General features: G+C 40.4%; 1 protein-coding gene across 5 annotated transcripts in view; it reads right to left on the reverse strand.

Annotated features, from left to right (window-relative positions):
• LOC124011518 (dual specificity tyrosine-phosphorylation-regulated kinase 1A-like) overlaps positions 1 to 12799 on the reverse strand; it is a 35624-nt gene that overhangs the window by 13052 nt on the left and 9773 nt on the right. For 4 of the 5 annotated variants that reach the window (XM_046324997.1, XM_046324972.1, XM_046324990.1 and 1 more), the window contains exon 2: positions 855 to 1051. In XM_046324997.1, the coding sequence (XP_046180953.1) occupies positions 855 to 974 (120 nt within the window). In that variant the 5' untranslated portion in view covers positions 975 to 1051. Of the gene's footprint in view, positions 1 to 845; positions 1052 to 12799 lie in introns of those variants that run through there. The other variant, XM_046324981.1, reaches the window with a different exon arrangement.

The following is a 12799-nucleotide window of genomic DNA, read 5'->3' on the forward strand; positions in this document are numbered from 1 at the left end:
GTCTATACACACCATCACGTACACCAAGTTTACCAAACATTACGAACACTGAGTATACAAAACATTAGGAACACATGGGAAACTGTAGAGCGTGAAAAACACAGCAGTGTTGCAGTTCTTGACACAAACCTGTGCACCTGGCACCTACCACCATACCCTGCTCAAAAGGCACATCTATTGTCTTGCCCATTCACCCTCTGAATGGCACACGTACAGTCCATGCCTTGTCTCAAGGCTTACAATTCCTTCTTTAACCCGTCTCCTCCCCTTCATCTACACTGATTGAAGTGACAATAATGGATCAAAACTTTCACCTGGTCAGTCTTGGTCATGGAAAGAGCAGGTGTTCTTAATGTTTTGTACACTGTGTTCATATACATTTATATTCCGTACTCAGGTATTACGGCACTGACTCTGCTTAAATAAAGGAGAATTTGATGAGGGCCTGATATCAGAAAAACACACAGGGGCAGCAGCCACTGAAGTCATGGGCGTGTTTGACAGCACCCTGCAGATTATTTTGGTAATGACTGTCGTCAGTAATAAAATCAAGTGAGAAATGACCCTGTTTATTGTTAGTCCACTGTCCTGGACACGCAGGCCATAATGTTGCCTGTACAGTAAGAATAACCCGTGTTCACGGCGGGTCAGGATATATTTTTAAGTGCCTTTTACTAGGAAAGGCGGACAGCAAGCAGTGTTGTGTAAAGGAAGCCACAGGCCGCAGGACTTGGGGTTAGCACCACTTTGTGTGCGAGTGTGTTTTGGTGTATGCGTAAGGTTTTGTGTGTGTATTTGTATCAATGTATGTATGAGTGTAATGTATATGGTGTGTGTAGCTGTACCTAGCGTACCTGGCTGGCAATAGACTGCTGTGCCTGCCCGCTGTGGGGCAGAGCCGGCACAGACGGGTCAGTAGTCTGTTGGTGCTGCTCACTGTACTGCTGGTGCAAATGGGGAATGGGAGCAGCCATCAGAAGCCCAGAAGCGTGGAACGAAAACAAGGGAGCAAGCTGGACAGATGAAGGTTTGCATGCTGAAGTCTCTTCTCCTGAAAGAGAGGGACATGTTAGCTTCTAATCAACACACATTCAATAGGTTGTCACAAGGCCCCATTCTCAGTTCTCAGTGTGAACCCTTGCTACTGTGTTCCTTAACATAAATGATACAACTTAAATGATGTAATTGTGGTTTGAAAAAAATCACTGCGTTTGTACATCAGAGCAAGTCTTAAATTAAGGATTGCATCAGTGATTATTCCATATACCATCAATCACTTCCCATTTAGCTGTAGCAATTTTGGAAGACTACATCCGACACGTGACCCAAAATATATACACAAAAACAAGCACCAATGACCTTTCCGACAAGAAAAAAAAAGCTACAAAAAGGACAATGGCAGAGAGATTTGATGTCTGTACACTACTAGAATATTTCATCACATCCCTGCATGATGGCCAAAACTAAAAAAGCATGGCACCAGATTTGAAGTTAATAATTGATTAGGAAAACTATTACAAAAGACCCAAAGCAATACCTTCAACATTATTAATTGGGCAGAATAAAAGCACAACGATGTCAAAGGAAAGCATGCCGTGTAATAAACTGAGACATGAAAATCGGTTGGAAAAAGTTATTTAACCCCTCAAATAGCCTTCTCTACACCATCATATTCTCACAGAAATGTGCAGTGTAACTCAAATGTTAGATTTTCCCCAAATGATTAAAATATACTTGTTTATAACAAACACCTCTTTAGCACTATGACATACAGTAGGCCTTAAAAGTAACTCAACTACAGAAGCAAATCAAAGAAAAGTAGATGAAAAGTGCTCCAGGGGGAAAAGGTACAAATTCAATCCCAAATAGCTAGCTGACCATTGCATTTAAAAATGTCAATGAACTTTGAATGAACGAGGACACATTTTGGGCCTTCTACGAAACCATGACCCTCGGCTGGACTCATGGCCTATGAGACCTATGAAGGAAACTTAATATTCCAGGGAATATTCTAAAGTGGTGTGCTCAGCAATAGTTAAGCAATAACAAAAGAGAACCCAGGAATTATTGTGTGAATAACTATGGGCTGTTTGAGGGCCTTATTGCTTCTATAAAACGCTTACTAACATATTACAAATGTTATTATATTGAGTAAATGAATTGTATTCTACCACCATATAATATAGCACGGGCAAAAGCCAGTTGTTAGTTCTGAGATTCTGAAGTTGCTAGCAAAACGGGCTGGTCGTTCATTCTATTTGCAATGGTTGCCATGCTAAAATCATTGGCATGTAGCTATGCAGGCTAGCTACACAACATGACCAAAAGTATGTAGACACCTGCTCGTCGAGCAACTCATTCCAAAATCATGGGCAGTAATATGGAGTTGGTCCCACAATTGCTACAATAACAGCCTCCACTCCTCTGGGAAGGCTTTCCACTAGATGTTAGAACATTTCTGCAGGGACTTGCTTCCATTCAGACACAATAAAAAGATTAGTGAGGTCAGGCACTGATGTTGGACAATTTATCCCAAAGGTGTTTGATGTAGTTTAGGTCATGGCTCTGTGAAGGCTAGTCAAGTTATTCCACACCGATATCAACAAACCATTTCTGTATGGGCCGCGCTTTGTGCATGGGGGCATTGTCATGCGGAAACAGGAAAGGGCCTTCCCCACCTGTTACCACAACTTTGGAAGCGCAGAATTGTGTAGAATGTCATTGTGTGCTATAGCATTGATATCCATTCACTGGAACTAAGGGGCTAGCCCGAAGCATGAAAAACAACCCCATGCCATTATTCCTCCTCCACTAAACTTTACAGTTGGCACTATGCATTGGGGCAGGTAGCGTTCTCCTGGCATCCAACAAACCCAGATTGGTCTATCGGACTGCCAGATGGTGAAGCGTGATTCATCACTCCAGGGAGAAAACGTTTCCACTGCTCCAGAGTCCAATGGCGTTGAGCTTTACGTCACTCCAGCCGATGCTTGGCATTGCACGTGGTGATCTTAAGCTTCTGTGTGGCTGTTCATCAATGGAAACCCATTTCATGAAGCTCACAACGAACAGTACTTGGGCTGACGTTGCTTCCAGAGGCAGTTTGGAACTCGGTAGTGAATGTTGCAACCGAGGACAGACAATTTTACGCGCCAGGCGATTCAGGGTATCATTCTGTGAGCTTGTGTGGCCTACCACTTCGTGGCTGAGCCGTTGATGCTCCTAGACATATCCACTTCACAATAACAGCAATTACAGTTGACCGAGGCAGCTCCTGGAAGGGCAGAAATTTGACAAACTGACTTGTTGGAAAGATGGCATCCCATGACGGTGCCACGGTGTGGCTAAAATAGCCGAATCCACAAATTTGAAGGAGTGTCCACATTCTTTTGTATATTTCGTGTACTTATCCTTTGCTAGCAAGCCAACTAAAGTGAACACAATCACACCAAGCAGCTAAAATGACAGCAAACGGTGCACTTTAATTTGTTTTACCTTTGTTTATACTGCCATTTCTTTGGATATATACACATGATAAGGATCTTGATAAATGAATTTGCTTGGCTCAGAGACGCTGTCAGTCTCGTCACGTTCATATGCACTTCTGGGCTTGGTGGGCCAAGATATAAATCGGAGTTTGGGGCCGCGGGCCAAACAAATAAAGTATCTATTTAGAAATTTGAAAGGTAAGCAATAGCTTTTTTAGTAAGCAGTCATAAAATCACACTTAAAAGAATCAAATTGTAGCCATATAACTTCACACCTAAAACCACATTTTATAGAGAGCAATAGTAATTTTTGTGGGCATAAATGCTGAAAATACAGTCTGTGTAAGTCTGGTAAACACAGGCTTAGGAGATCTTAAGTTTTGTTCTGAGATCATCATCCGCTAAGCAGTCCTCAAATAGTGGGGCGCGCCCCCTTGGGGGGGGCTCGGAGCGATGCCAGGGGGGCGCGTGTGACCCCGGGGAACATGGTTTTTTTGCCGCAAGGAGTAGGTTTTTTTTGTACCGAACAAGAGCACACAGCACAGAGCAGGAAATATGAAGCGCAGATAACAAACCCTTAAGAGACACCATGGAAAAATATGTAACAGGGATGAAAAGAAAGGCGGTGAGAGACGGAGATAGAGACAAACGTAAGTCTCCCGAAAGCTAAGACGAGGAAATATGACGAAGCGTATGTAGCGCTTGGCTTCACGGTGACTACGGTGGGAGACGAGAAAAGACCTGTATGTTTACTGTGTCTAAAAATATTGGCAGGGGACAGCATGAAGCCAAATAAATTAAGGCGTCACTTAAAGACATTACACCCCAATCACACTGATAAGCCGCTTGAGTTTTTTCAGCGAAAACGTGCCGAATATTGCCAACAATCGTTCCGCTTTGTGAATGCTACTTCAGTAAACCAGTGAGCACTGTTAGCATCATATAAAGTGGCGTACCAAATTGCTCAGTGCAAAAATAAAAACATTTAAATAAAACACTCCATAGCAGAGGAGCTGATACTGCCTGCAGCATTAGACATGGTCTCTGTCATGCTGGATGACGCAAGTGCTGCAAAAATAAAAACTATCCCTCTGTCAATTTTATAAAGACCAGACCACTAAATACAAGTATTCTCTGCTATCTGTGAGATGGGAGCTGAACATCAAGCTGTGCTGTGTCACAGTGAAGCAAGGTGGCTGTCACGAGGAAAAGTCTTGTCCCGAGTTTGAGCTCAGAGAGCAGATAAGAATGTTTTCGGAGCAGGAGCACAAGTACGACCTCGCAGAATTTTTTTGTGATGAGAACTTCCTGGCAAAACTGGCCTACCTGAGTGACATATTTGGAAAGCTAAATTAAATAAATCTACAGCTTCAAGGGAAAGATAAACACCTCCCTCGGGTCACAGACATCAGCTCTTTCACTCGAAAGCTTGCAATGTGGGGCAGGCGACTTGATGAAGGAGAACCTGCATGAATTCGTTGACACTACTGACTATGATGCCACCTCAGTGATTCCATATATTAAGGAGCATATTTCATCACTGATGGGATTCTTTAAAAAGTACTTCCCTGAAAACAGTTCCCAATATGACTGGGTGAGAGATCCTTTCAATGCACCAGCTCCAACTGGTTTCAGCTCTGCAGAGGAGGACCAGTTCATTGATATGTCTGACTTCACATTGTGATGTGAACCTCAGTCACAGACACTGAGTGAATTCTGGCTGAGTGTAGAGCGGCAGTATCCACTCTTAGGGCAGAGGGCCATGGGCATTCTTCTTCCTTTTGCAACATCTTATCTTTGTGAGACTGGCTTCACTGCTGTTGCTGCACTGAAGACCAAGTACAGGTCCCAGCTAAACATTGAGCAGGAGCTGAGAGTTGCAGTATCATGCTTCAAATCCCGCTTCGAAAAGCTGTGCTCTGCAAAACGTGCTCATTTTAGCCATTAATCCTGACTTCCTCTTTTTTTTTATCAGCACAAATTGTTTTATTCATTTTTGTTTTATAGGTCAAAGTGTTTCATATATTGTGCTCCTGAGTTAATGTTGCTGATCAATTTGAATGTATTTTTATTTATTTATTATATTTTTCAGTTGCAAATGGTCAAAAAACATTTCCACGTTTAAATAAATAATAAATACAAATTTCAGGCAAATTGATGCACTTTAAGTCTTTTCTGTTACAGACTAAAAAACAATGTTAATAAAGTTATTCTTATTTTGTAAGTTCATCTATATTTCTTTATTTTTTTTGTTTTCTTTAATGTTAATAAGGATACAATGTTATGCAGAGGTGTACTTATAACACTTTTATAGACAAATTATACTATTTACAGTCGCAGCGGAGAATTGGGGGGGGGGGCGCGAAATGTTTACTTCTTCCTGGGGGGGTAACAGAAAATAATTGAGAAGCACTGTGCTAATGTAACATTTAAAGCATTTATGTAATTTATTTTTTTATTTTAAATCTAAGCACATGAAAGGCTTCATAAGTTATAAAAGGTCATGTTAATTGACTGACATCTCATAGAACATATAAGATCTAATAATCCTGTGTTAACCTCAGACCTTATTTTTGGCATTTATACCAAAACCTATTCTTTCCCCATTACATTTTCCCTATATGAATTGCTGAACGAACCAGAGGTAACTCATTTATGGTTTCTAGGACTACAAGCTGGCGAGCTCTATGTTCATAAGGATAATAACTTTAATATGTTATTTTAAATTACTTGAATATGGGAAAGGTGTAACAATTTGTATATGCAGCAGTAAGTCATTGTAATGCATTAGCAAGGTATTGGACAGTTCAGGAAAATATCAGGGAAGCTCATTAGGGGCCCTAGGCCAGATTTGGTTGGCCCCGGTTTAGGCAAACCAAATACTAGCCTAGTAGCATGGGGAAATGACTGGCTGGGCTGTGGGATATTGATCAATCTAATAGAACTGTTAACAGGCATTTACTGGAAAATGTGAGGATTGTGGTGCTATAACTCCCCGCTATCAACCAATTAGAATCCAGGATGCAAACAACCCATTTTATAACCCAAAATAGCTTTTGAAATGAAATCCTAGCATACCCAGACACCACACAAACTACAAATCACAATAAATGGCCCCTAGTTGCTTTGTAAAGATGAACTGTGACATTCTTTGTCCTTTGGCACAGAGAGTTGCTCCTTGGCCAGTGGCATGCAGGGTGAAATCAGATCACAAAAAAGCAGCAGCACCTGTCAGCGTCTAAAGTGTCCTACAGCGCAGCGCGACTCGGAGTCTGCTCACCCTCAGATCAGGTTTCATCCCAAACAGTACAAACCCAGAGGACACAGCCCACAGTCATGCTTTTGTCACACGGATGCTCTTGATAAGATTCCGGATGGTCTCTCAATTAGCTGGCGTGATTTGCCAGTAAAAGTAAATGGAATGATCAGCAGTCAGTTACACAAAAAAATAAAACATTATAAGGCACATGTAGCGAGTTCTGTGCATGAAGTACATTTTTTTGTCAGGGTAACTGAAGGTGCGGAGGTATCTTTGATCATGCTTGGTGAAATCAAAAGATGAGAGGGGGGCTGTGGAGGCTCTCATTGAGTGTACCCTCTCAGTCTGGGTCGTCTGCTGGCTAGTGACTCAGCATCATGATGGGAGCATCAGCCAAAATCAGGCCTGCCTCCCTACCGTTTACCTACCATTCCACCACCTCACACTGAGAAACCACTGCGTCATCGCACACACAACTCATTCCCAAATACTGCTCTGGCAGCATAGTCGAGAGAGCGAGACAAGCGAACACAATGCTATATTCCCTTAAATCCCTGGGTAACATCTTTAAACGCATCACTCTGGATTATATATTTCTAATCCCTGCTGCAATTACTATTCAGTTTCCCCATTGCTGTAGTGAAGGAAATTAAAGCACTGCAAAAAAACTCTAAATGATAGACTGAAGCAACGTTTAAAAAAGCAGATTTAACAGTCATGCTTTTATCAAGTATATGTTTTCTGACTAGTGACTACACCTCACTGAATCAAGAAGCTATTCCAAAAGAATAATGATTGGCGTGAACATTGCATCAAATTACCCCAACCACACAAATTCTATAATTGAACTCTTCAATCAATGACCATGTTAGGGTCAAATTTTAATAACAGTATATTCAAATTTTTGGACAATAACGATATTGGCCATTTAGCAACAAAATAATGTTGAGTTCAAGACATTACTTTTCGCATTAATAGTTTGAAAGCAACAGAGTGGCATTTACTACAAAAACAGGCAGCTAGCATCTATGCTAATTGTTAGCATTTTTGTATTCAAGAGAATTCATGCCTACTAATATGCACAGATGGTCATGTTAAGGTTAAAATCCTTTTCACAGCTCCATCCTTGTAATATCCCCAGAATGTTAAACTTTGTGTGTGACATGGGCAGGCACAATGCACGAAAATGCTGTAATACCTACAAAACTTCCAGTGGAATCTCTCAAAATTATAGATATTACATAGACTAAAGAGCACAAGGTAATCACGAACTTCAGTAATCCAAACTAATTTTGACTAACTGCTGAATGTGCAAATAAAATCTGTTTGATCAATCAACAACAGCCTGAGAGTGATTTTGAAAAATGTAAATAATAAATTAGTGAAATGTTTTACCATTTATTCCAGATACCAACCAAGATTGAGGGTCCACAATTCTTGGAGGGGCTGGCACAATATGGTATGCCAGATGAATGCTGGGCCCTCGTACCGTCATGGTCATCTAATCACCCCCAGCATAGAAATTTCACTTTGTCACATTTCCAAGCTGTTTTTAACACATTATTTGCTGAACAAAATGTATGCAGTATATTACAACCAGGAGCCAGTATCTGCAAGAACAGAGCTCTAACAAACTTCCAGCCTAAGATAAGGGAGTAGAGCCTAATACCACAACTGTGATGGGAAAGAATGACATTCTTTTTGCTTATTTTCTGATAGAATTTAATTCTAATTACCAAATTAATTATATTTAGAGAAAAAAAATCTAGAGTTGATACCAGACCACAATGTAGGCTATTTCCTTTGGACAATATATCATGAAAAATGTTTTTAAATAATACAATTCAAATTAAATTGTATTGGTCACACACGTTTAGCAGACTTTATTGTGGGTGTAGGGAAATGCTTGTGTTTCTAGCTCCAACAGTGCAGCAACATCTAACAATTTCGTAACAATACACATAAATCTAAAAGTAAAGGAATTATATATAAACATTTTGATGAGCAATGTCAGAGCGACATTGACTAAAATACAGTAAAATAGAATACAGTATATAGATATGAGATGGTTACATATTTTGTATAACTCATTACTAAAGTAACTAGTGTTCCATGTGGCCAGTGATTTCAAGACTATGTATATGGGGCAGCATCCTCTAAGGTGCTAGCGATGGCAAGTTTAAAGGTCATGTCGGCGACGGTAGCTAGCGTGGACATTTTTTCCCCTCCCATTATTTTATTTAAAGTAGGAGAGCAGCCTGCACAATAAATACATACTGATAACCATCCCTATCCAAGATGGCATAGCAGTTCAGATGTCTCCGACTTGTTGTGTCTGTGTATAAATAGATTTCTTTCCTTAGTATATATTCCGTAGATATTTTAACCTCAGTTTCAACATACTCTCCTGTAACCCGCCTCACCCAATGTGGTATGGATGTGCTATTTTCTATACTTTAGAACCCCCAACACCAGCTAACTAGTTACTAGCTAAAAGGCCCCTAGCTGCTATCAGAGTGGCCTCCCCCTGAAGCAAGCACCAGTGAGCCTGGAAATAGCTTTGTGCTAGGCCCATCCCCCGGCTAGCTGAAGAGGTCCATTAGCCACTCCTTGGGCTACAATACATATTTTGCCAATTGGCCTGGACCCCTTTTACTGCCGATACAGAGCCCCACCGATTCCACCACGACTGGTCTACCGATGTAACCCGCCCAAGGGTGTCAACAGGCTCCTCCGTTGCGACGTCCCCTAAAGGCCGATCCGCAGCTCGCTAGCTGTCTAGAGCATATCGGACTGCTAGCTGAAGAGGACCGTCAGCCAATATCTTGGGCTACAATACCTATTTTGCCAATTTCCCTGGACCCTTTTACTATTCACTTGTCGGCCTCGCGGTAATGTTCCAAAACAGTCTGGGACAGTTGTGGGATGCGATAGATCCCAAATACATACAACCACAAGCATTTTTTTTAAAAACATAATGCAATGTGGCTGACGCAACAGATCAGAACGTCTAGCTTAACATTTTGATAAACTATTAGGCTAGTTCTTCACATTATAAGAGCAGGAATGCGCACATGGTAGTAGGCTATAAGCGTGAATGTTCCATTAGAGGAAAATCCCATTATCAAAAGTGACCGCAAATGCAATTATGCATGTAATGCATTCTTCATTATAAAATGTGTATTTTTATGGTGAAAATGTTCTTCCCCAAACTTGAAACTCGCTCGCTGCTTACACACACGTTAGGCTCTACACTGGTTGTTAAGCAGAATAATGTACTTAATTTTAAGAAGTTATTTGGCCACTTTAGTTGAGATATAAACCTTATTTAAAAAACATATAGGCCTATGGGCTAGGCTACATGAGTGTGTGACTATGATTCGAATGAGTTTCAAAAATACTTTATGCTGGGCATCATTTACAAGTGATACTATATAATTCACAAGTGATAGGCAAATATTGTCACCCATCAGAATATTCTTGATATAATCTTGTCTTTACATATACTCAATAATACATGATTTAGAATGGACCATTATTCTGCACCTGTATCAAAACAGGGGCAGCGGAGGAAAAAATGCATGTCATCTATGCACTTAACTTCTTGTGTCGAGCAATCCCGTATCCGGGAGCGTAATCATAGCCTCAAGCTCATTACCATAACGCAACGTTAACTATTCATGAAAATCGCAAATGAAATTAAATAAATATATTGGCTCACAAGCTTAGCCTTTTGTTAACAACACTGTCATCTCAGATTTTCAAAATATGCTTTTCAACCATAGCTACACAAGCATTTGTGTAAGAGTATTGATAGCTAGCATAGCATTAAGCCTAGCATTCAACAGGCAACATTTTCACAAAAACAAGAAAAGCATTCAAATAAAATAATTTACCTTTGAAGAACATCGGATGTTTTCAGTGAGGAGACTCAGATAGCAAATGTTCAGTTTTTCCAAAAAATATTATTTGTGTAGGAGAAATCGCTCCATTTTGTTCCACACGCTTGGCTAAGAAAAAACCCAGAAAATTCAGTCATGACAACGCCAAACTTTTTTCCAAATTAACTCCATAATATGGACAGAAACATGGCAAACGTTGTTTAGGATCAATCATCAAGGTGTTTTTCACACATCTATTCAATGATAAATCATTTGTGGCAGTTGGGTTTCTCCTCTGAAGCAAATGGAAAAATGCACACAGCTGGAGATTACGCAATCATTTCGACGGAGGACACCAAGCGGGCACCTGGTAAATGTAGTCTCTTATGGTCAATCTTTCAATGATATGCCTACAAATACGTCACAATGCTGCAGACACCTTGGGGAAACGACAGAAAGTGTAGGCTCATTCCTGGCGCATTCACAGCCATATAAGGAGACATTGGAACACAGTGCTTTCAAAATCTGGGGTATTTCCTGTTTGAAATGTAATCATGGTTTCGCCTGTAGCATCAGTTGTGGCACTCACAGATAATATCTTTGCAGTTTGGAAACATGTTTTCTTTACAAAGCTGTCAATTATATGTCAATTATATGCATAGTCGAGCTTTTCGTGACAAAATATCTTGTTTAAAAACGGGAATGTTTTTTTTAATCCAAAAATTAAGAGCGCCCCCTATATCGAAGAAGTTAAATAACAAATCGAGGACGCTTTGCCCCATGGTTTATTTTCATGCCAGCCAGGTAGGCTATACTCCAGTTGTAAATATAAGCAATGTGCTTACATTTTTATGGCTGCAGGGGCAGTATTGAGTAGCTTGGACGAAAAGGTGCCCATTGTAAACGGACAGCTCCTCAGTCTCAGTTGCTAATATATGCATATTATTATTAGTATTAGATAGAAAACATTTTAGTTTCAGAAAATGTCAAAATATTGTCTGGGAGTATAACAGAACTGATAATGCAGGCGAAACCCTAAGGAAAATCAAAACAGGAAGTAGCTTCTATTTTGAAAATTCTATTTTGAAAATTCCATAGCCTCCCTTTGCTGGATATGAACCAGATTCCTTTTCCTATCGCTTCCTCAAGGTGTCAACAGTCTTCAGTCATAGTTTCAGGCTTTTATTTTTAAAAACTCCACGAGGAGCCTGCCTGTTACGCGAATGCAATAAGAAACCAAGGTAAGTTGCTAGCTAGCATTAAACTTACCTTCTAAAAAACAATCAAAATCACTAGTTATAACTACAAATGGTTGATGATATTACTAGTTTATCTAGCGTGTCCTGCGTTGCATATAATCGATGCAACGCTGGGTGATGATTTAACAAAAGCGCATTTGCGGGAAAAAAATCCCAATCGTTGGACGACTGTACCGAACCATAAACACCAATGCATTTCTTAAAATCAATACACAATACACATTTTTAAACCTGCATATTTAGCTAAAATAAATCCAGGTTAGCAGGCAATATTAACCAGGTGAAATGGTTTCATTTCTCTTACGTTCATTGCACGCAGAGTCAGGGTATATGCAACAGTTTGGGCAGCCTGGCTCGTTGCGAACTGATTTGCCAGAATTTTACGTAATTATGACATAACATTGAAGGTTGTGCAATGTAACAAGAATAATTAGACTTAGGGATGCCAACCGTTAGATAAAATACCGAACGGTTCCGTATTTCACTGAAAAACGTTTTGTTTTCGAAATAATACGTTTCCGGATTCGACCATATTAATGACCAAAGGCTCATATTTGTGTGTTATTATGTTATAATTAAGTCTATGATTTGATAGAGCAGTCTGACTGAGCGATGGTAGGCAGCAACAGGCTCGTAAGCATTCATTCAAACAGCACTGTCGTGCGTTTTGCCAGCAGCTCTTCTCAAGCACAGCGCTGTTTATGACTTCAAGCCTATCAGCCTAATGGCTTGTGTAACCGATGTGAAATGGCTGGCTGGTTAGCTGGGTGTGCGCTAATAGCGTTTCAAACGTCACTCACTGATACTTGGAGTAGTTATTCCCCTTGCTTTTGTGGAGCGATGGGTAGCGCTGCTTCGAGTGTGGCTGTTGTCTATGTGTTCCTGGTTCGAGCCCAGGTAGGGGCAAGGAGA

This window comes from Oncorhynchus gorbuscha, linkage group LG02 (genome assembly GCF_021184085.1).
Source record: "Oncorhynchus gorbuscha isolate QuinsamMale2020 ecotype Even-year linkage group LG02, OgorEven_v1.0, whole genome shotgun sequence".
Taxonomy (NCBI): Eukaryota; Metazoa; Chordata; class Actinopteri; order Salmoniformes; family Salmonidae; genus Oncorhynchus; species Oncorhynchus gorbuscha.